The sequence below is a fragment of the Mya arenaria genome, chromosome 13, assembly GCF_026914265.1.
Source record: "Mya arenaria isolate MELC-2E11 chromosome 13, ASM2691426v1".
Classification (NCBI taxonomy): domain Eukaryota; kingdom Metazoa; phylum Mollusca; class Bivalvia; order Myida; family Myidae; genus Mya; species Mya arenaria.
Genome location: NC_069134.1, coordinates 36,199,956 through 36,226,058, shown reverse-complemented (window position 1 = coordinate 36,226,058; position 26,103 = coordinate 36,199,956). Strand labels below are relative to the sequence as shown.

The 26,103-nt window shown below is 35.1% G+C and overlaps 1 protein-coding gene across 1 annotated transcript; it reads right to left on the bottom strand.

The window, feature by feature from the left end:
* Nucleotides 1-259: 259 nt before the first annotated feature.
* On the bottom strand, nt 260-3,582 carry LOC128215539 (uncharacterized). The gene is made up of 3 exons (XM_052922221.1): nt 3,534-3,582; nt 2,552-3,370; nt 260-1,254 (listed from the first exon to the last, which is right to left on the bottom strand). Exons 1-3 carry the CDS (start codon nt 3,565-3,567, stop codon nt 1,181-1,183), a joined length of 927 nt encoding a protein of 308 aa, XP_052778181.1. The 5' UTR covers nt 3,568-3,582; the 3' UTR covers nt 260-1,180.
* Between the last annotated feature and the right edge of the window lie 22,521 nt (nt 3,583-26,103).

The following is a 26,103-nucleotide window of genomic DNA, read 5'->3' as shown; positions in this document are numbered from 1 at the left end:
ATCTGTGGTTCGGGTGATCTTATAATAAATAAACTTTTGCAAGTCACCTGTAGTGAAACGTAAAAGAATAAAATTACATTAACATCTGATCCGTTTTTATAAAACCATTTGTCTATGAAACTGAATAATAGACTTAACGAGCGGATTCATTCTCAGAACCACTCGGACCACTACAGCGCAGCGACTATTCTATTTGATACTAGAAAAGACCATCGCAAGTTTAAATTTCATTGACAAAAGCGGCATAAAAATCCCTATATCAATTACAAGCATAGCAATGGCGACATACATGATATAGTCATATAGAAACGTTCAAAAAGTAAATATTCTATTTTAAGAGTGAAAACATATAGTTAGTTTAATATGTCGAGCTACATTTTACAATAAAAATGGATACTAAGAGACTTTAGCACTGTAAAAGCAGTAACCCTGCATGTATAGGAGGCCAGGATATATCACCTAGAAAAATTGATCTTAGTCTATTGTTCAACACAACATAAAGTGAAACTCAGTTTCTATCATTTAAAAAAACAACAACATCTACTCATGAAATACCTTTATATCTGCCATTTTCAATTTCTCATTTATGAGCAGTTAATCTTAAACATGCTATGCTATATATTTACTCCTACCATCGTCTTTGATCTGCACAAAAAATGAAAAGAATATTTGTCCTTACTATACAGTACAATACCAATTTAGGCATATAATAAATCGACGCAATATTCTAGTGTTGTATAAACAAAACAGAACAGGACAGAACAGAACATGTATTGTTAACTTTAACATATACAGTTAATCGTTGTTACAATAACATAAACACACGGCATGGCAATTGTATAAACTGGTCACGAATTCTACCCTTAGATATAATAACATCAAACTTTAGTTTTATATTAATAAAACATACAAGACGATCAAGAGCAAGTTCTTTTTTCCAAAATTGTAAACTTTCAGTTGGCTTTCTTGAATAGATCCTACATTGCAGTTTTGTCTCGAACTGCTCAGAGAATATATGAACGTCTAAATTTAAAAGTACATTTCACACAATTCTTGTAATGGTGGCAAACAATTTCATTATTATGCTGGCTTCCGATGTCTCCAGCTTTAATCATTCACTTATAAAGCTTTCAGTAACACCACAAAAAATCATGTTTAATAACCGATTCAACCAGAACAGTCATTGAAACAAAAGCAGGATTAGACTTGTCAGTAAAATATTGCACGTAACTCCCAATAATAGTGCGCGTCTTTCTGAAAAAAAAAACAAAACAAGTATCTGTATCTATGTTATCGAACGAATTGCAATCAACCTAAAGGTAAATTTCGCATGATTTTAGCCTTGCACATTGTACATTTTTCGAAGTTCAAATGAGAATTGAACCCTTTAGTCCGACAATGAGAAGAGAGCCGTGACCGATACACATAGTTTCCAACCTGTGTTATGGTATCAAACTCTCCTCGTATGCTAATATAAGTAATATTGCCTTATCCGCGGTAATTTAGTTAGATGGAAACACAGGGAAAATCTCTTTAGAAATGTACGTATGAGTATGAGATTATCTGACAAAGTCTGAGATATTTGCACGGTCGTGTTTGACTGCATTTTCGAAACAAATCATTCATTTTCATCTGATTTTTAAGAATATACATTAACACTATGATTCAGTGTGTGTATACCACGTGATAAATTGCGTCATAAATGGTACGTCGGAAGGCAATATTTTGTTTCGAATGAAGACTTTGAACAAAGATAACTTTTCTATTCTTTCACCGTTTTAAATGAAACATAGCGCAGTATACGCCGCTTACAAAACCCCGCATTCGGTTGTTTACCAAATTTTGACTGAGAGATTAGTTTCTTAAAACACTTCGGCAAACTTTTCGCAGAACCGCTGTTTGATGGAGCACTGTTAAAACAATTATTTCGGAAACAGATTTGTTGAAGTGTTTAAAGGATAATATTACCTAATCAAACGCTGGTAAAAAAGAAAGGCGGGGCTCTAAAAGCGGCATACACTGCCCTTTGATTCATTTAAAATGGTGTTGAAAAAGAAAAGTTATCTCTGTTTAAAGTCTTCATTTTAAGTAAAATGTTGCCTTCCGACACACACTGTGTAATATGCCGACACAAGTCGGAATTAAGGTTTCTATTAACTCGAAATATGCAATGACTTTTAAAATAACAATTTTTCATTAATAATTATTATTAAAATAAAATAAAAATAATGTTAATAACAAAGATTGGCAGTTCTGAGACTCGAACTCACGCCTTATTCAATTACAAATTCCATGAGGACAGTTTTTATTCTCCCTAACAAATGAATTGTCGCTCTGAAAACGATAAATTCTGCTTATATAAATATGAAACATCCGTCTTCAATACATCTTATACATACATCATATTGTGACAATTGTGATTCCCTCTAAACGTGTATGTAGTTCATCTTTGATCGTTCTGACTGTATTGCCGGACTATTGTTACATAAAAGAATAATAAAATAACACTAGCTTGTTAAAAGTAAAATTTGACTTTGGAAATGCGTATTACCTTTAATTTCTGCTCCGTTATAAGGGTTATTGGTCGAGGTATTATCCACGGGCGGGCTTGTTGCTATTCCATTGCTTGAGCTGTTACTTTCAGTAAGGGTTTGGGCTGACATGGTTTTATTTTCCTTGGTTGAATTGTCAGTTTTGGTCGAAGTTAACGTTGTCGTGTTTTCCGTGGCTGAACTGTTAGTTCCGGTAGTGGTAGGAGTTGACGTTGTCGTGTTTTCCGTGGTTGAACTGTCAGTTCCGGTAGTGGTATGAGTTGACGTTGTCGTGTTTTCCATGGTTGAACTGTCATTTCCGGTAGTGGTAGGAGTTGACGTTGTCGTGTTTTCCGTGGTTGAACTGTCAGTTCCGGTAGTGGTAGGAGTTGACGTTGTCGTGTTTTCCGTGGTTGAACTGTCAGTTCCGGTAGTGGTAGGAGTTGACGTTGTCGTGTTTTCCGTGGTTGAACTGTCAGTTCCGGTAGTGGTATGAGCCGACGTTGTCGTGTTTTCCTTGGTTGAACTGTCAGTTCCGGTAGTGGTAGGAGTTGACGTTGTCGTGTTTTCCGTGGTTGAACTGTCAGTTCCGGTAGTGGAAGGAGGTGACGTTGTCGTGATATCCGTGGTTGTACTGCCAGTTCCGGTAGAGGAATGAGTTGTCATACTTACCGGAACTGGAGTTTTATTTGTCGTGGTTGAACTGTCAGTTGTGGGAGTAGTTGGACCTGGCGTTGCTGTCAAAGTGTTGGATTTTGATGCTGTTTTCGATGTTGTTGTTGTTTTTGTTGTTGCAGCTGTTGTTGTTGTTGTTGACATACTTATTGTGAGGATCAAACCTAATAAATACATGTTCTTGCTATGATATGCACAACTGTATAATCATGAGGCAATGAAATTATTACGTTTATTGTGGAGTGTCGTGAATTTAAAGCTTACTGTCACGCAATCGTATGATATAATACATATCATTTTAAAATACAATTAAGTTAAAAAAAGTACCTCGAAAAATTAATGCATTCCGAAAAAGCCGCATTTTAAAGATAGTATAATATCCTTACACTGCAATTAAAAACACTGAAATGTGTGGTTTAGGACGCAAAGGGGAGTGTTATCATATTGACTTGAAAATCGGCATGGGGATGTTTACACGGATCATTTCTGTTCTGTTTCCTAGTAACATTGTAAACATCGCTATCATTTGAGCCGATATGTTATGATTGTCATCCGTGATATTTCATTTCAAGGTTATCCAAATTAATCAAGGTTATCCAAATTAATCAAGGTTATACAAATGAATCAAGGTTATACAAATTAATCAAGGTTATCCAAATTAATCAAGGTTATACAAATGAATCGTACTTTATTTGTAATCTTTAAAACGTATTTTTCTATCATTTTGTCTTTATTCAAAGAAACTATTTAGAAGTGTTAAAGTGACATTCTTATTCAAATCAACAAATACACATGTATAACAAACACAATTTTGAGAGATACACCTTAAACTACTTACTTAGTAATGCATTTATAGAAAACATCAATTACTGATAGCAAGATTATAACAGTGTTTTTACTAGCTTAATCAGTTAATATGTTATGTTGGAACTGCCGTGGCATTATGTCCTCGGCATACCCGCTTTCTGAAATGTTAGACAAAAATGACATTGATATTTGTTTAATCACTGAGCATAAGTTACTTCAACGATCTGTATCTTTTTTCGACTCGATACATCACAACTATAATTCTTTCGTAACTGTTGATAAAAGTACAAATTAGTATGGACCCTTAAAATGTGGAAAATCTGGGGTTGCAATAGTGTGTAAAAATCTCTCTCATATTGTATAGAACGAATAGAAACTATTATGAGTGATAGAATTATTGGCATAGAAGTTAAGTGTACTAATTCGACCCCATTGTATATATTTTGTGCGTATTTACCAGCATGTAACGATTTAGATCTTTATCAGTTTGAACTGAGTAATTTAGAGTCATTATTATCGCATTATACCAAGGTGGGGAACGTTATTGCCGCAGGTGACTTTAACGGACATTATCTAACGAATGGATATAAAGGGAACGGTAAATCACGGCTTCTTACAAATTTCATGGCCAAGAACAATCTGTTCAACTATCATGTAGCAAAGGGGATGCTTACACATTTGTGCCCAACCAGTCTACATTGGACTATATTTTCATTGAGGGAACATTCTTAGAAAATGTCAAATCATTCCAAATAACGAATAGTGCTGAGATAATGACGTCCGACCACTTACCGATGATAATGAAATTTGCCATTAAGCCGCGACTGCAGGAGAAAAGGCTTAACAGGTCGGGCATAGCATGGAACAAATGTACAAATGAAAATATTGAACGCTATAATTGTGCAATTCAAGATGGCCTTAAGTGTATCTTAGACACAGAAATCGACAATTGCAAACCGGACTTCTAAAACGCACTTATCACTGACACGTTACACACGGCATCGTCTTGTCTACCAGTCAGCAAATTTAATAAGCGTGCGAAACCGTATTGGGATCATGAAGTAAAAGCCTCTCACACCGCTGCGCGAGGATTACGAAGAATCTGGATGGCAGCAGGGCGACCAAGAGGTAACGAGTACGTTACCTATCGTGAATATAAGCAGGCTAAAGCAAATTCAGAGAACATTCAGAGACAAAAACAAAGAGAAAGTGAAAACAAATACTTAGATGAACTGAATCGCACCGCAGAGCTTGACTATAGACAGTTCTGGAAAACATTAAAGAGTAAGAGTGGGAAAAATACTGAAATTTGTAACGAACTGATATTTGATGATGTGAAATATTCTGATGAAAATGTCGTTAAAGGCTTCCAAAAATATTTTGAAAATGTGTTCGATCACAACTATCATCTTTCGCGTGAAGATGAAGCAATAAATATGCGTGTACAAGACTTTGCTAGCAATAACAGTCGCCAAGACATAATGCTGTTGTGCCAAATACTACCAGTTGAGGTCGAATCAGTTGTAAAAACGCTTAAGAAGCAAAAATCACCAGGAATCGATAATATACTAAATGAACATGTCATACACGGAGGGAAAATGTTACAAACCGCCCTCTTGAAGCTGTTTAACTCAGCCCTGCGTAACGAAACAATACCTGAGACGTGGAAGACAAGTATTATAATACTTCTTTATAAGGGAAAAGGAAAAGCAAAGAATGACCCCAACAGCTTCCGGCCAGTGTCGCTATTGCCTTGTTTTTGTAAAATCTTTGAACGAATCTTATTGAACAGAATAAATAACCACATCAAAATGCATCGCCTACAATTTCCGTCGCCACAGCAACAGGGTTTTCAGACAGGACTCAGCTGTCTCACAACCGCCTTCAACTTCCAGGAAACAGTCTACACGCAGATAGAAACCGGAAGTAACGTGTACACGGCGAGTTTAGACCAGAAAGCCGCGTTTGATTCTGTATGGCACACCGGTTTGTTTTACAAACTCGGTCAGTTAGGACTTACTGGAAAATTTCTACGGATCATTATGAGCACGTATGACAATCTGAAATGTGTGGTACGCACAAACGGACTGAACTCAGATATCATTAACGTTCGCAGATCAGTACGCCAAGGAGGAGTACTTTCGACATTTCTCTATCTTGTTTACGTCGATCAGTTGTTATTGGACTTAGAGAATAGCAATAGCGGTTGCACGGTGATGTCCGTAAAGGCGGGAAACCCATCATTCGCAGACGACATTGCGCTAGTCGCTGTAGCCCCCCTCTTTCTTCAGATTATGATCGACATTGTTTACAAGTATTGTAAAACTTGGAAGATGGACATTAGTGTTGCCAAATCGAATATCATCGTATTTTTAAAGCGCATGTCCATACCTGTCGCAGGGATCATATACGGAGACAAATTATTACAACAAGTAAATAACGTGAACCACTTGGGTATAAGGCATGACTCGAATTTGAACTATACCATGCGGATACAAGATAGGATACAAAAGGCCAGAAACCCCTTAGTTTGTGTCAATTTGTTTTCAAAGATAGTAAAACCAATTGTATTATATGGATCTGAGCTATTGTGTAATTTAACTAAACACAACGTGTACTTGATTGACAAATTCCAAAATTTCATTGTTAAGAAAATACAGGGATACCATGTTCGTACAAGGTCTGATATGTGTGAATCAATGGTTGGGCTGCACAAACTTAGTTGTGATGTTACTGTAAGGAAGCTTATGTTTCTACACAAACTTCTAAGCCTAGATTGTAAATGCACCTGTCGTAACATCTTTATTCGACGATACTTGTTATTTCTATCATGTAATACAAACGTGCGGTACGGATTCGTACCCGATATATGTAACATTCTTTGCCAACTTGGCCTCCATTCTCTTATTAATAATGCTCTCATCAATCCTTCTTCGTTACCTACTAAGTTGTTGTGGAAAAGGACTATCAGACAGCTTGTGTACTCGGTGGACGCTCACAGTTGGAACCATAAGGTAATGACGGACTCCGACTTTGCCTACTTCAGGGTACTACAGCCTACCATCACTCCATCTATTGTATACAAAGTGTGCAACAGGGCTGATCATAGGAACATGATGCATGCGGTTGCTAAAATATGGTGCCGTGGAAATCAATGGACGGACTTGGTCGGCTGTGAACGCTGCAACCTCCAGATATCGGACACAATTGTGCATGTTATTAGCAAATGCAAATCGACAGCCTTATTGAGGTCTCAACTACTGAGCGACAGTTTGTTTTGTGACAGTGACTTTGTATGTATCAGGGTTATTGAACTTGAGCCAAACTATGTTTGCGTTAAGGCTCATGGGTGCTCCGATACAGCCATTACTTGAAGATGACGCGAACATGACATTCTTACTGATATCATTTCAGTACATCTCCAAATGTGTTCATGGAGTTTAAGTTGAATATGACACATATGTGACTCAATGAAGAGTACATATGGTAGACTAATCACCCTAATTGGTCACATGTTGTACATATTTGTAATGCTCCATTATAATTTTGAATATTGACTTTTCTATGTGTATATAAAATGCATATCTCTTGCAAGGAGGAAATAAAGATATTGAATTGATTTGAATTGAATTGAATGCATTTATAGAAAACATCAATTACTGATAGCAAGATTATAACAGTGTTTTACTAGCTTAATACGCACACATATTAAATGATTGGTGAGTGCTAAAAGATTTAGTGCGATCTACTATCGTCTCATAAGGTAGAAATACCGCGTTTCTTGCACCTTTCTTTTAAATAAAACTCGGTACCCTTCATAAGAATCATTGTTTTCGACGTCCATTCATCCTTTTTGGTCTATTAAAACAATTGTATTAATTGTTGTTAATCTTATTTGGGAGTAAGAGTGCATCTTTAAATGCATGCAATTATTTAAGGAATCAATTGCGGGATTGATGCCATTATCGGGGTATGGACGCAATTGGGCTGGTCAAAGTGTGTCACACGTACTTTGACCAGCCAAATTGCGTTCATATCCCCGATAATGACATCAATCGCGCAATTCATTGCTTATATTTACACCAATAGTGCGTTATATCAGTTAAGAATTGTTAAAAAAAATACATCATTTTATTTATGAAAAACTTTCTGTAATCCTTCCTTACCAATTCTGTAAATAGAACGACCCGACTGTAACCGGAAACGTTTCATCAAATGACGCCACGAAAGTGCAGGAAGATCAACCACTTGAATTCACTTTTAAACGTAAAATTGAAACACATATGACAACAATACATTCAACATATCATTGTCAAACACTTTCTAAAATGTTTATTTATATTTTACGGCATCTGCTGACAAAATACAAACAATAACAAGATCAAAAGATTTCATGTATATTGTTATGCGATGAATAGCGATCCGAACATATCCGAAGATGTTGCCTTCATCGATTGATAAACGCAATTGCCGAAAGGCAGTTCATTTAAAGAATGGAAGTTGAGGTGTAAATATAAAACGTTTATGATAAAAAACGTGAATACCTTCGATATCGTATCAATAAATATACAGCTCATTTTGGTGAACAAACGACATATGCTACGTATATATGACGAGATTAGCATATACAAACATAGACACATGTGGTTCCTGTACCCTCGGGAAAATACGGAGGTGGAGTTGTTTGTTTTAGTGCCATGTGTATATCATAAATGACATTAACAACTCTAATTTAAACAAAAAACATCCGGGCCATCGGGCCTTTATGTCACCTTATTATTTCTTTATATTTGTTTCATTAATTTTAACTTTTCTAAAGCATTTGTACATTGATAAAGATATATAATTATGAAAGTCGCAGTGCTATTTCTCTTGAGCTAAGGGTTCTCAATACAGGTTAATTTTAAATGGGGGTATCAATAATAGCAATTATAGTAATGTTGATTAGCATAGCTAATAATTAAGAGCTTAATTATTTACCTTATTTCAGTTAAAAGGGATACCTGGTTCTTCATACATATACATATCAAATACAAAATACACAAAGAATACAAAATTTAAAAGAACAACTGCTTTAATTGTGATTGTTTCATATATTGTATATATTGAAATCACCCTGGGGTGGAAATAAAGAAAATATAATATATAAATATAAATGCTCACTCGAACATTGTATACGTTCTGAATTTCGCTAGCGCGCCTCATGATATTTGCTAGCGTGCCCTACTGCGTTCATACAGCATAAACGCCAGACAAAATGCGATCAATCCAAAAATAAAATGTCCAAATCATTACAAAAACATATAACTTATTATAAAGTTAACTGTAACTAACATTTTAAACATCAATCACCATAACTAAGACCGGTATAGATTGCGTCAATATCATTCGATTGAGTTCATTGAACTCGATTTCTACAAAGAACGTATACCAACTATTTTCAGAAAATCTAAACAAAAAGAAGAGCTTTTATGCAAAAACAATCCTATGCAAAGATAATATCGCTGTTATAATTTATCTCAAGTACATCCCCATGTTTGATATGACATTATTTTTCAAATCTGCTTGATTTATATATCCTGTAGAAAGATAACAATGATGCTACCTCGTTGTGTTTAAAGCACATTTTTCAGTATCCTTTAACTGTCATTGACAAGTGAGAAAACACTTGATGTGCATCACGAATAAGGTTTAAAATCGGTAAAGACAGCCGATGTCAACGTTGTCAAGTAAACGGCACTCATTATGTATTACCAAGATTATCATAAAACGGCGAAGAGATAATAAACTATTGTTTGTGTCATATACCGTAGAACTAAGGTTTCAAGTGATTTTTTAAAATTCAAATTGGCTAAAATGTGTCAAATAAATCTCGCTTCAAATGATTAAACAGTTTTGAATTCATTTCAAAGTCTACAATAATTAAGAATTCTTCAACACAGAAAGTTATGTCGAAAAACATTTGTTCTTCAGAATGTGACACCCCCATTTTTTTAAAGATGCACTCTTACTCCCAAATAAGATTACCAAAATTTTATAATCGTTTAATATTTCAAAAAGGATGAATACATGTCGAAAACCGTGAATGGTTCTTATGAAGAATACCGAGTTTAAATTGAGAGAAATGTGCATAAAACACGGTATTTCTACCTTATGAGACTATAGCTGATCACAGTGAATCTTTTAGCATTCACCAATCAGTTAATATTTTTGCATTTTCAACTATTAAATACACGGTTACAATCTTGTTATCAGTAATTAATATTTTCCATAAATGCATTATTTAGTACGTAGTTCAAGTGATATCAGTCAAAATTTATTATTTATGTTTGTTTTACATTTCAATGTTTTGATTTTGAATAAGAGTGTCACTTTAAATATTACAATAAATAGTACATCGAAGTTGACAAATATACATTATTTTATAGAACAACCTGTATTGCATTGAACATGAAGTGTTATGTTTTAAACTATCCAATCTACTTAGAATGAATGAGATAACTCTAGTTTGCTTATAACGCCCTACGCCTAGAGAACAATCGTATTCGGTTTGCTGGTTTGCTGGTCATAGATATATATCGGGAAAAGAGACACATTGGTTAAAAACTGACCTTTTGAACATTTGTCAGTGACTCGGGGCTACGGCAGACAATAGCGATAAGAGCGTAGCGTTAATCCCAGCAACATAACGTTTGTTTGACAATGTTATGACCATATTACCGGCCGATGGGGATCTCGACTTGACACAGGCGCCGACCATCGGGTTCCAGCAGGGTCTGCCTTGGTTTAGCCCATCGGAACTCAATAATCCGGGAACAAACTTACCGGGTATAAATACACATGCATCCTAAATGGACGCTACCGGTGTGGTTTCAATGGAAATCAATGAAAGGGCTTTGACGGCGGAAGACACCGTATCCCAATCCATTATTTCCTGGATACCCGTTCAAAATACACAGATAAATGGTAGAACATCACATAGAGCAAGTAACAAAGAAACAAGTGCAGCAAAAATCAAAATTGCTTCTCAGTTCACCAAAACAAAATATTCAAAGAAGCGGTGACATTCCAAACCGGAACCACCGTCACCAAAATCCTTAAGCTTTCACAACGCAGATGAGGACGAACCAGTTTTGACCGCTTTAAACAATATTGCTGAGCAGATTAGAGACAGTTTGTACTCTAGAAAACTGAAGCTTAAAAACATCTTGCAAAAAAGACGATTAAGACAATCATCCCATCTTCTGCAATAACTTAAAAAATAGTCAATGAAGAACTGAATGAAGTAAGAATAGCACGAAATCTCCGGCAGAAAATTAAAATGTGTCCAAAGAGAGTGAGAAACAACTGAGTTTGGTTATTAAAAACCTACCGGTACGTAGATAATAAAATATCGTTAACAGCGTCAATAGGTTATTCAAGGACTGCCTGAAACTGGATATCAAAGTAAAAGATGCTGAGAGAAAGTGTTCAAATCTTTCGATGGCGGGATCGTTGTTGTCACGTGTAACTCAAAAGAAGACAAACAGGAAATTATGAAATGCAATGCAACTCTGAAAAAGAAACCCTCAAACAACAACATATTCATAGTTCATGATAGAAGACAGAACCACCATTGCAAACATAACGACTACTGCCAAAGTTATTTGTAATGACAAACTATATGTAAAAAGCAACCGATTAGTGCGGAAAACAGGTCTAGTCACGCGAAGCCCAGGAATGGCAGGAAGTGAGGCGCCGCTGAAAAGCCCCAAAATCTGTTATACATGAGGTCTGGCAGGTCAGAATACCGACGCAGTGATGAAACATTCCAAACATGTCATGACGTCGATAATATTTCATATCGCCATATCACCAGTCGTCTAGTAACCGACATGAATCACGTCATCGCGACTCTGAACGTGATATAAACCGCCGTTGCCAGGGATACCGTGACGGTAAGGCCCGTAGCATTTACACGTACGGTTACAAAGGACGCTTCAGAGATAACTACCGTCAGAACTAAGTTTCATGCGGGGTTTGGAATACAAACGGTTTCAGTTGGAACGAATTATCACAAAAACCGTGTTTATATATATATATATATTAAGTAGATATTGATGTTGTTTGTATAGCAAAAACACATTTAAAGAAACGTAGAAGGATAAACATGGATACAACATAAACGAGTTATTAACAGATAAAGGGCCTGCAAAGGAGGGTGTCCTTATTCGGAACACATTTCAAAATACATTTACTAGGAACAAATAAATGGTGAACACGGAGGAATTCTATGGCTAATAATTGCGAATAAAGTAACTAAAGAACGACTACGGATAGGTGTGAGTTACTTTCCCTCAGAAAATTAAACACGCTACATTCAAATAAATGAATTCTTAGAAACACCTCTTTCACAAACATATGATTATCAAAAGGATTCCCTAGTTATGACCGTAGCCTATTTTAACATTCGTGTTTGAAACTGTGATGATTACAAGTCTACCGAAAAAAATACATAAATAATTGTCACATATTACCATATTGCGATGTCTTCCTGGGATTTTTTCTTAGTGCCAATTTATGTATATTAAACTTCAGAAATTGACAAAAAAATGACTTTACAACATTTCAACTAAGGTGTGTGCAGTGGTAGACTTCTTCCAAGTTCCATATGCACTCAAATCTAAGGGAAGTGCAGTTCAGTGTGAACATGTAAAAGATAAGCGAGTTGACAAATCTTGGTGAAACGATGACTAGAGCGTTGTGTGATAAGATGTGTGCGAAAGTGAGCAGTTAAGGCTTAACTTTCAAATCAGATCACAGAAAAAATATATTGATAATAATAATAATAATAATAATAATAATAATAATAATAATAATAATAATAATAATAATAACTTTATTTAAAGAAGGTAATACATTAAGACATAGGCATCATATTATAAACAAACATAACACACGACTTATTTACAATGTGGCCTTCTGAAAGAACATACACATGCACATGCACACACCCATAAATGCTTAGAATGAAAACGTATGCACAAATTTATGTTATTTCAAAAGGGTACATATTAATATGTTCTACGAAAACATAAAAAAACATGAAATATAATACATTAATTTAATACATCAATGCCGAAAAATACATCAATTGTACAAAATGGTTTAACAAAAATCTCATTAAAATTAAATTAACTGAGTATGAACAAAACAAAGTTAAATATTCAAAGGAGAAAAGACCTTACAGGTAAGAGAAATAAAGTACAATATTAATCGCGTGTGAAAATGCAAAATAAGAACTAGGGATAAAGGGAAGTTTGGTATAGAGTCGGAGCTAAATAAATATATTCCAATGGAAGTCTTTCTTGAGGACGGTGCAGTGTCAACATAACCCAAAGACATCTAGGGCAAATGGAAGAACTCTTTTGAAAAACTTCATAATGTACCAAATATCGATAATGAGTCTTTATTATTACAAAATAATCACCGTGAAAACACTATGAACGCGAGGAATTCATATATTAGAAATTGAAAAGGCTGTGAAATCGGAAAAAAAAGAACAAAGGCCAAGGGTACAACGGTACACAAGCAGAGATGTTGAACAATAAAATGATTATGTATTACTTGAATGCCTTATTTAACGCTTGTCCCGACACAGGGAATGTACCTAGATCATGAAAATACGGTCTGATTAAACCAAGTCTGAAAAAGGAAGACTCAGATAACTGACACCAAAGTAGCTACCGTGGAATAATAGCCACATTGGCAATGTTCACAATGTATTGCTCTTTGTTAAATGAAAGGTTTTTGAAATGGATCAAATTAAATCATAAGTTATCGGACACTAAGATTTGATTCCGGAAAAATAGAAATACGATCGACCAATTATCAACTCTAATTAATATAATTCATGCTTAAAAAACTAGGAGAAAAACACTTTTTTGTCATACGTCGTATTATTTTAAAGCGTACGACCGGCTAAATTGGACGGTAACTTTGGCATACACGGCAAAAGTCAACTGCATTGAAGTCGCTTTACATCGGCCAAATGTGCCGTACACCAAAACAACTACACAACGGATTGGTTGACATATCCACTGGCCTGATACACGGATGTTTGGTTTCCACGCCATTCCTCAATGATTTTATCTTTTTCTGAATGACGTCAATGACTCATTCGAAGAGTCAAACAAATGTGTTTAAATAGACGGCAAAATAATAGAAACAAGTCACCGTTTTTATGCGGACGATAAACTATCAAATGACCACTTATTTGGGATTACCACATTTCGAAATATAAAGCCATGTGAGGCATGCCATTTCATGTTTTTACTAAACTTTGCGACACAGTTGTGTGACCAACCATCAGCTACGGCGCTACGATATGGGGAACCCGCGAATTTGTATGCATTAATGCCGTCCAGCAGAAAGCCAGTTTTTTCTTCCTGGGAGTAGTAAAATATTCCCCAAACACCGCTGTAAATTGTGACATTGGATGGATCCCACCATTAGTTAAATAATGGAAAGTTGGGTGCGACTAACTAATATGAGCACTAATCGATTGAATAATTTTGTATCTAAAGTATTTAAATTGAGTGAAAGATTAAACTGACTACAAATTGAATATAAATGTGACCAATGAAAGCATTGTTGGTTTCACAACAATATTTATATGAAAAACTACAGAAACAAGCCCAGTAGCCAAAATTTTAAATATAAACTCCGTTTATTGGCATAGAGTAAACGACAAAGACATAGAACACAAAACAAAACAAAATCACAAACGATAATCATGAAACAACAGCCCAAAACTCCACAAGCAACACAATGCATAAACACTACCGGTATATAAAAACTAGATAGGTTAATCAAGGATTGTTAGGTACTGCCTTGGAACGGTCAGTAAAATGTAAATTTACTGGGGTTTTTAACCTGTTTACGTGCACAATCTCACTCTTATCCCAACACTCCTGAATAAAGTAAAAACGTAAAAGGTAAATCTTATTATGCATTACTTTATGCATAAACATGCAAGTTTGCAATATATTTCATGTTTACTCAATGTTAAACCATAAAGGTTTAAGTGACCATTTTCTATTTGCTATATTGCGTTATCATTTCTTCAAAGGCTCGGCGTCACAAGAGAAGGTCCTTCATATGAATGCATTGCCTCTGATATCAGCCTGATGTACTTCAAATACTGATATCAAAAATAACAAAAGCTTGAGCATTCATCAAGTAATAGTCAATCAGTCAAAGGAAAGATCATACACGAGTTCATATGTTTTGAAAATATTGAATACAAGATACAGGGCGACTTCAAACACGTTCAAAACAAGCTCGTTTTAATAAACTTACTATATCTTACTATATAGATATGCCGTTAAAGAGGTTCCATTGAACTACGTCTATTAAAAAACAATAGTAAGCTGCGATTTATATGTTTCAATATTATAAAGGTTTAATTATAAATTTAGATACAGGGACTAAAAAATTTATAGACGGTTTTGGAACATTTATCTAACATCTATCTTGTTTTGACAAGTTTTAAAGAGATTCGCTACATAATGCTTCTCAAATTAAATTTTGATCTCCATGGAAAACCGTAGTGTTCGGCGTTGCCACTACAAAATTGGTTTGTGGCCGTTTTTTCACGTGTTAATTTGAAACGAAAGGCGGCAAACAGCCTTTGTCGGTCATTTCTACGGAGACTTTCGTTTCGGCAACATAACTTGTTTATAAACATTCAAAATGTTTGTGTTGTACACGCTAAATCTATTTAAATCGTTCTGCTGTTTTACTTTAATGGGCATGTGCACATACCCGTTGTTTCACTTTAAGAGGGATAGGCTGAAAAATGTCTAAGAATGCATTTCGTGCATTTGTTACGGTAACAGGTTTCCTACCTCACTCAAAAAAAAAAGAAAAGAAATTTTTCCTGAACGGCCAGTTTCCCGATGACGACAATAAGATCCTGATCATTTATTTTCTGTTTAGTTTTCCTTCTGACAGTAGGATCGACATAAACATCGTGAAACTTCGATTTCGATTTAATACGGTATAACTTGATCGCATTGAAAAGCTTTTGTAGAACTTTAAGTTGCGAAGACAAGTTACTTGTTTCTTCCTGGTATATACATGTAAATATGTAGGACTGTGCATAATTGCTTAAGCTCTTGTTGCCAAATTAACGAGTCTCATAAGCATAGTAATGCTGCTTATGTTTTGTTAAGGGTGTCTCGAGACCAGTCACTTGCTTTATTCAAGTATACAAATATATTTGCGATGCAAAAAAGGTATTTACGGTGTTCTTGGCAAAATCAGTAAGATAACATTTATCTAAACAATTCTCAAAGAAACTAAGTTCATAATTTAAATACTTGAGACAGAGGTTTAGTAGACAACGCGGCATCATGCACCTATCCGAAGTACCCCCTTCTAATCTTTAAGTGTTATTCTATGAAGTACCATGTCTACGATTGATCCTTTCCTAGTATTAAATTGAATAAACAGCCAAAACAGACGTTTTTATTTTTTTCTAAACTAAAAAGGTAAATGCCGCATCAGGAAAATTCTGAATTTCAGAGATTTGTAAAACTATTTCCTCTTACAGATGTGATATAATACGTGTATTAACTGGTTGTTTATGTGCATTGCACTTCAATCGTTTGCGTTAGAGCGATGGCTTTTAACGTTTTTTGTTGATAAATCTCTTGAAAACATCAATACTGGAGTTGAGTAAAGTGATATTTGCTATGACTTGTCGGAACAAAATTCGACGATCAAGTCACGTATTGAAATAAATGCAAAGCAATCCCCAGTCCCTAACCTTGACTTATGTCAGGTTACAGACGGATATTCACGTGTGTCTTTTAACGTTACTCTCCAAATATGCATGGAGTTTATCTTATTCACGTGTCAGTTGTGGGTGTTTGACAATGATGTCAGGTCGGTGGTCACCAGTTGTATACGTGTTTGGATTTAGATTATTCGGGTATACTCTGGTCCGTTCTTCGACGTACACAAATATCTTACAGACACACGTTCTCCCAACATCATAAAACATCATACGACCACGGTTGTATTTATACAATCACACATACCTGCTTCGCAATGACTATTTAACGATCCATTCAAATCGTAAAATAATTTGCTTAAAAATGAATAATGTGAAAGAGCTTATAAACAAAATAATACCAACGACCGGGAAACATATATCGTTATTAATTTTATTTTTGCAGTACATGTATGTATTTAATTGTGTAGGATGATGTACCCCGGGGGTATTTTGGAAGTTGTAGCATTCCACTGTCATTCAGAATTAAAAATACAATGGAAACTAAAGGACCAAGCATGTATACTAACATAGTTATCCCTTACCATAAATACTTTCGATTAAAGTAATAGTTTTTAACCTCAGTTTACCTAAATTAGACACATCGACGTAATATTAACACGATCACGGTGTAATTAAACCATCATGTGTAAACAGAAGCTTGATTGGGTTTTCCCCATTGTATAGCCGGACATTACCGATCCCCGCGTATTTTAGTTCACCCCCAAGATAGGCAAAGGGCCAAAATTAAATGCAATATTAAGGCCTATAGATTCCATGTTTGTGGACGTAAAACTATCTAACAATTCTTTCATAAGCCATATTCTTATGCAGTCATCCTATGTTTGGTTTTGTAGCATGTTTTAAACACAATCAAGTTGTTGAACACTACTAGAACGTCCCCTTGCAGTCTCCAGTTATCTATTCAATGCTTGATATTGTTCTGTCAAGTACACAGATATTTGTGACAAGTGACGCAGATTCACGGTAAATACGTATGCTTTTATACACTTAATACAGTGATAATCACTTCAAGAACATTTACAAGAACAGGTATTTTCCTATTTTACTTACATTAGTAATGAAAAAAAAACGCACACAACATCAAAGGAATACAAATAATGATACTAATAATATTAATTTTATTCAACTGCTACTTCTACTACCACTTCTATTAATACAACTTCTATTACTACATGGATATAATATTGGCGATGCTGTTAAGTGTTACATAATTATAATTTGCTATTTCTTGTATCCTCCTGCTTATTTAACTTAATTGTTTCATAAGCTTTCATTGACAAGACACAACATCTTTTGAATATAGTATATAAGTCAATTTCAAATCAATACCAGGCCTATACTTTACCAATACAATGAATGCCTTTCAAATCGGCCTCTTATGGGGTTTTTACCATCGCTGAATTTGGAACACTTTGCGACTTTATCCTTTATGTCTGCCATTCATAAAGCGTGTCAGAAATAAACCAGCTCCCATTAGCATTAGTCCAATTCCTGAAAAAAATAATCAAATATAAATACAAATCAATATTGCTTTTAAAAAGAGCGGAAACGTGTATTCCAACGTTAGAGATACTGTAGGGCATATTACGCGTTCCTACGACTTGAAAACTTAACTATGAAATGAATGAATCGAGTACATATGTTATATTCATTCAAATAGATTAAATTCAAATGGTTACCTTTTACCCCTGATCCATTATATGGATTAATCATTGTAGCCTTAGGTGTCGGTGTCATGCTTACTGAATTTGTTGCACCATTTGTTGAATTGGTTGCATTTGGAGTCGTTGTCATGCTTTCTGCACTTGTTGTAGCATTTGTTGAATTGGTTGCATTTGTAGTCGTTGTCATTCTTACTGCACTTGTTGTAGCATTTGTTGAATTGGTTGCATTTGGAGTCGTTGTCATGCTTTCTGCACTTGTTGTAGCATTTGTTGAATTGGTTGCATTTGTAGTCGTTGTCATTCTTACTGCACTTGTTGTAGCATTTGTTGAATTGGTTGCATTTGGAGTCGTTTTCATGCTTACTGCACTTGGTGAAGCATTTGTTGAATTGGTTGCATTTGGAGTCGGGGCCATGCTAACTGCACTTGTTGTAGCATTTGTTGAATTGGTTGCATTTGGAGTCGTTGTCATGCTTACTGAACTTGTTGTAGCATTTGTTGAATTGGTGGCATTTGGAGTCGTTGTCATGCTTACTGAACTTGTTGTAGCATTTGTTGAATTGGTTGCATTTGGAGTCGTTATCATGCTAACTGAACTTGTAGCATTTGTTGAATTGGTTACATTTGAAGTCGTTGTCATGCTTACTGCTCGTGTTGTAGCATTTGTTGAAATGACTGCATTTGGAGTGGCTGTCATGCTTACTGCACTTGTTGTAGCATTTGTTGAATTGGTTGCATTTGGAGTCGGGGTCATGCTTACTGCACTTGTTGTAGCATTTGATGAGTTGGTTGCATTTGGAGTCGGGGTCATGCTTACTGCACTTGTCGTACCATTTGTTGAAATGGCTGCATTTGGAGTTGCTGTCATGGTAACTGCAATTGGTGTAGCATTTGTTGAATTGGCTACATTTGGAGTCGGTATTATCCTTACTGCACTTGTTGTAGCATTTATTGAATTAGCTACATTTGGAGTCGTTGTCAGGCTTATTGCACTTGGCGTTGCATTTGTTGAATCGGTTGTATTTGGAGTCGTTGTCAGGCTTACTGCACTTGGCGTTGCATTTGTTGAATTGGTTGTATTTGGAGTCGGAGTCAGGCTTACTGAACTTGGTGATGCATTTGTTGTATCGGTTGCATTTGGAGTCGGTGTCATGCTCACTGCACTTGGTGAAGCAACTGTTGAATTGGTTGTTTTTGAAGGCGTTGTTATGCTTACTGGATTTGATGAAGCATTAGTTGAAATAGTTGCATTTTGAGTCGGTGTCATGCTTAGTGTACTTGTTGTAGCATAAGTGTTTGATGAGCCTGAAGTACTTGTCAGCATCATCAGTATGAGGGACCAACCTTATAAACATATAACCATTTGTTAATGTAATAATAGATGAGCTACAAAGTTATGTTGTCAGATAAAATATGGTTTTGAGCGTCGATGCGTACTAATCAAAACGCCGTTATTTATTTATTGCAAGCATCAGAACGAGAAGGATTATTTAATCAGACAACAAAATAATTACTCTATTTATTAATCCGAGTATTATATGATATATTTTGTTTGTTATTATGATGTACCGATTATTGAACAACCTATTAAGTAAAAATATAGTATCTGTCCAGTTCGACATCGACTCATAGGATTTACTAAATGACAAAACGGCGAAGGCATTTTATCATGTTAAATAAGAATTATACAAATAAAAAAAATCACGCGAAAAAAGTTATTATATTTATTGTTAACTATTTACAAGTATTGCCATTTTTACATATGTAATCTCCATATAGTCTATTTTGTAAAAATAAGTCAATTAAAAGAAATAATAAGTACCTTGGAACACTAATGTACTTCTCAAATGTTCCATTATGTAATGTAGTTAAATATCCTTGCACTGCAGCTAGCAGAATCAAAGTAACGTTTGGTGAAAGACACACTCGGGAGTGTCATCTCTTTTACTTTATCCTTGAAGGGATTTTGTTTTCTCTATTAACGTCTGCTCTGTTCCTTAGTGACATTGCAAACATCCTTATCATTTTCTTCCGATATGTCATTATTGTCATGTTGATATTTCGTTTTAAGGCGTTTTTAAAGTGTTATCTGAAATAAAATGACTTTATAAAAAGAACACTTCTAGTTAAGCGGTTAGAAGTTGTGCAAACTCATGACGTCACGTAATTATAGGGGTTCCCGCCCAAAAGTCCCACTCTATATTTCAAGGACTGAAGCCTCTAAACGACTGCCAGGCTGACATTACAAATGGCTTCACAACCTCCTTTAAATAAAAAGGCAGATTCAGCGGTAACAGCTACACTGGAGCTACCCTGAGGCAAAAGATGAACTAAAGTGTACATAATGGGTAAAATAATTAACTGTACAATTGATCAACTTGCTTAAGTGGATTAAGGAAGAAAGTTTGAGGTTACTCTAAATTATATTGCTATGCTACAATGTACAATTCGTTTGTGCACGGGAATGCTTCGATAATTGATATACTTAAATTGGAACTATTCGGTAAACGTAAGGAAAATAATCTAGAGTAGACAACCGGCCGGGTACTCCATTTATTCACTCGTTCAAGTTGGTCCATTCAAATTTAACCAAAATATACAGCCTGACGCAGTTTGTCGGTGGGGTAGGTAAATATATTGATATAATTGAGTTATCAATACATTAAGTTTATATTTAACTTAAAGTCATTTTAAATTGTATAACGCTATTTTGACGGTATTATTAAATACTCTTACTATTGAGCAAATGAAACATGTTACCTTTGCTTCGGAGACCCACTAGAAGATGCGAGTCCAGCGAAACATTAGGGTCCACTTGGGAGACGATCTCGCATTGCAGCGCATCTTGAACATTAGTACAACTTTAACTCGAGTTCTCTTCAGAAGTTTAAGAAATCATTAATCATATTTGCGTACCAATCAACTCTATTACATAATTTCATGAAACAGTTTTCTGGTTATTTATAATACAAGAAATGTTTGAACCTTAAGTCTGGGATCATAATGGGCATAAACCGATGAGCATTCAATGTGTAATAGAAGCTCGAAAATAAGCATTTAAATAGTAAACACATTTACACTCATAGCTATTCGTGATTAGCCCATGCAAAGATCATTATGCTGTAGATAATACTGTTCGGCTACGGTTATATGACAATGTTTTCATATAACCGCAAACTCACAGAGACGTAAATATAGGGAGTTGACCCATAGGTAATTCATTATTTGAATAAAGCCCGATAGCTTTCATTTAATTGCAAGTTAAAATCTGCATTTTAAAAACTTTATAACAGTGATAGACACTTAAACTCAAAGATATAATTGGAAGTGAAATTAACACAGTATTTCAATCCGACATCGACTACATTGAAAAAAAGGATCGGAAAAAATTCAGTAATCCAAAGGATTAGAAACATTTCAGTGATCCAACGGAACGGAAACTTTTCAGTTAATCAACGGAACGGACAAGTTTCAGTATACCAACGGAACATACACCATTAAGTAAACCAACGGAACGTTAACATTTCAGACGTTCTCTGACACGACTTCTTATATCTGAAATAATACGATCTTGTAATTCAAGGGAAGCTATTGAAGACGCTACTAAAGGGTAACCAAAACTTTACAACTTACGTGAGGCGGTTTTTTTTACTCTATGGATGTACGTAAATCTGTCTGCCAATGGGACGTATTATCAGGGGTTTTTATTATTTAATGCATATTAACCACCTACTTAATCGATTAGAGAAATCAAGCTATGGCGCTGGGAATCCTACCCTCGCAGACGACATTACACGCGTGGCTTGCCGCCGGCTGGTCTTCAATATATACTTCATATCGCTCAGGACTACGCAGTCCCTCAAAAATTCGAAATAGATATTACAAAATCTTGTTGCTTGTCGTTCTAAAAAGCGCTTGTCAGTACCGGTATTAATAACATTTGCCAGACAATTCCTTAATTATGTCGAATCTTCAGCTCATTTATGGATATAAGTTAACTCTAAATACGGTATGCATGCAACAACATGTAATGATGAACGGTGCCAAAAGGGCAAAAACTCATTCCACGCTATGATAGGTTATGGACTACATGGCGAGGGTTAACTAACTTCTGTAAGTATATTTTATATCGAAAACTCGTTATTCCAACTATTTTATATAGAAGCTGATTTTGGAATGACCCCAATGCTTCGGATCTTGAAATCAACAATAGAACTCAACATTAAGTTTTTGAAATGATCCAAGGCTTTGATAAACACACTCATTCCGACGTGAGTCAATGGTGGGACTATATCGTCTTATAAGCTTAGTTGAGATCCGCAAACTATATTTTCTGCAAAAGATAATGACGTTTTAAATTGTGGGAAAAATTAAACAGCCTTAAAATACAATTTCTGAAATAACCAGAATTGTAATATTTTACGCACTGTCCATCTCCATTCATGAGCAATAATAAAATGATTGGGTGTAACGGAAACACGTGTGTATCCGACGACTGAAGAATATGTGACTAGCTAGACCGTGACTTAACGACAATGATATACATTAGTTAGTCTTAGCATACATCGTTGAATATGTAAAACGGAAATTGGTGAATATCATCTCTGGTATTAAATTATTTTATGCGTACCACACATATAAATGCAAACGTTGTTCAAGCCAAACAATTAAGGATCGAAACGTTCCAAGCAAACCGTGCTTCAAACTGTAGTTACACAGATATGCCAGCCTTCTATTACTTTTTTTCAGACGATATTGTCACCTGAAACTTGACCGACACAATAATCCGATGACAAGCCTAGTAGTCAAAACTACATATCGAGGTATGAACACGGTTGGGGTGGTTAAAGTGTGTAGAGTCCGAAGTCTGAAGGACTCCACGCGTTTTTTAGCCAGCCCTATTGGGTTCATATCCCCGATGACATCAATCCCGCAATTCATTAATTATATTTACCCCAATAGTTCATAATTTAATTCAAGAATTGTTAAAAAAATACTTCATTTCATTTAAGAAAACCTTACAATAATCCTTTCTTACCCATTCTGTAAATAGAACGACCCGACTGTAACCGGAAACATTTTATCAAATGACGTCACAATAACGCGGGAAAATATCAACCACTTGAAATCACTTTAAACGTAAAATTGAAACACTTATAACAACGATACATTTAACATATTATAAATAAACACTTTCTAAATTGTTGATTTATTTTTACGGGACCTGCTGACACAATAACAAGATCAACAATTTTCATGTTTACATATTGTTATGCGATGAATTGCGACCTGAACATATCCGAAGATGTTGCGTTCATAGGATGATAACCGCAATTGCCGAAAGGCAGTTCATTGAAGTTGAAGGAGTAAATTTTTCAAAATTTATCGCTATCTAGAGGCAAAATGTTCTGTCTCCGGGTCTCGCACAGGAAAACATTGATATTGTTAATTTTCACATATGTCTTTAGATGTACGAATTCATGTGTTTTTAATAAAAAACATTACAATAACAAAATATAGGATAAAGTTATATTTACAAAAGTAAAACTGAAAAATAAACAAACTAAACAAACTGAATTTCAATAACATTTTAAATTATAAACATGCCGTAAATGAGGTTCCATCGAATAAAACTCAAAACATAATAGTGCGACCATGTTTATATGCTTTTATATTATAAAAAAAAACATCCTCAAATTAATAACAAATTTACATAAAGGATTTTTTTATAAATTCATAAACGAACTTGGAATATTTAATTACCTTACATTATGTTATGACAAGTTTTGAAGATATTCGCTGATTGTTACATATTGTTGCTTTAAAATGCTGTTTCATCAGTTTCATTTTTAAGTTAATAAAAAGAACAGTCGCCTACTGCTTTAATCAACATAACACATCTATTGGCAAAAAAGGTAATGCTAAGTTTGTGCAATTGTCAAAAACCTTTAACTAGCATCTGTCTAAACAGCTCCCAAAGATAACGATACTGATACTCCCAAATACTTGAGACAGGTTTAGCAGACAACGCGGTATGAATTCCTATCCGAGGTACCCCTGAAGGCCTCCTCATCTTCCAAGTATCGTTCTATTAAGTACCATATCATCGATAGATCTTTCACCGCGTTAAATTAATAAAACAAAAATGATATTTTTTTTTTTTTAAATTCCTTTAAAAAAAGCATGTATTAGGGAAATAGGAATAGAAGAGATTTGTTTTGTTACTACTATATTACCCCTTTCAGATATTATATAAGTGTTTAAATCGATTATTTATGTATATTGCACTTGAATCTTTCACGTGTTTAGTCCTTTCATTTTGTTGATAAAAGTTGATAAATCTCGAAAACATCCCCATTGGAGTTGACTCAAGTGATATTGCAATGACTTGTCGGATCAAATTCAACAATCACGTGGTTTTGCAGGTAAAGGCAAGCCAATCCCCATGCGTAACCTTGGTTCATGTAAGGTTACAGTCAGATATCCACATGTATCTTATTTCGATACTCTCCATGCATGAATGGAGTTTAACTTATTTATGGTCAGTCTGCGATATTCGACAATGATATCAGGTCGGTGTTCACCAGTTCGTATTTGGTTGTCTTCGACGTGCCATTCAAACTGTCAAATAAATTATTTTAAAACGTTTTATGTGAGATAGCTAAGTAAAAGCAAAAGAACACTAGCGACCGGGAAAAACATGTAAATCGATGTGTATTTTGTTAATGCGATACTTGGTGTAGCCGGGCCGTTGAGTGATAATTGGCCAGAGTGCCTCATAATAACCCGAGACGAAATCGAGGAACATTATGAGCACGAGGGCCGATTTTCACTCAACGGCCCGGCTACGCCGTGTATTAACCTCTTTAATACATATGTATGTTTTTCTTATTTGTAAGTCTACAGTTTGCTTTTTAAAGTTTACCTGCTATCCAATTGTACTTATTTTGCTCTCGCTTGACAACGATGAGTTAACTCACTCTCAAATTAAATTTACTTTTATTTCGTTTTTGAGAGTGAGCCAAACAGGCAAACAGCATTTTGTTGGTATATTTATGTTCCCATTTCCATTTCGATTGATCACTTTGAACAGTCCACAACGTCTATCCGAATTTTTCTGTACGAATCACTGATATCTTTCTGTTCATGGTCTGAATAACTGAATTCAATTCAATAAACATGAACACCTAGCAAGTAGAACGAATGTTTGTACTTAGATAAACCAATACCTCGTATTTATGATGTCAACATGTATGAACAGTTGCTGTTTTTCAAGTAAATTCAATTTTTCCGCTCCCTTTGTTTTGTTTTTTTGAATGTCAACGCAGAATGAAAAACGCCACCCTAACGGTCCACACTGGTTATCAAACACTAGCATATCTTCCTAAACTGCGTTCGCGTTTGCCTCCCTTTAAGATTTTAACAATAATATGTTTGATTATTTAGTCAAGACATTATTTCACAGTCGCCAAAATTCATTTTAAGGCGAAAATTGCGAACGTTCTACGGGCCGCAAAATGATAATCGATAATCGGCCCGGGCCGCAAAACTGATAATCGCTGAGTCATGTAAAAAATCGCGAAAT

Bases quoted from the DNA above. Each gene is read 5' to 3' on its own strand.
- LOC128215539 (XM_052922221.1), bottom strand. From the start codon at position 3,567: ATGCGGCTTTTTCGGAATGCATTAATTTTTCGAG. The intron at 3,371-3,533 runs GTACTTTTTTTA...TGTATTTATTAG, and splicing joins GAATGCATTAATTTTTCGAG to GTTTGATCCTCACAATAAGT. The intron at 1,255-2,551 runs GTAATACGCATT...TTTTTTTTTCAG, and splicing joins TAACGGAGCAGAAATTAAAG to AAAGACGCGCACTATTATTG.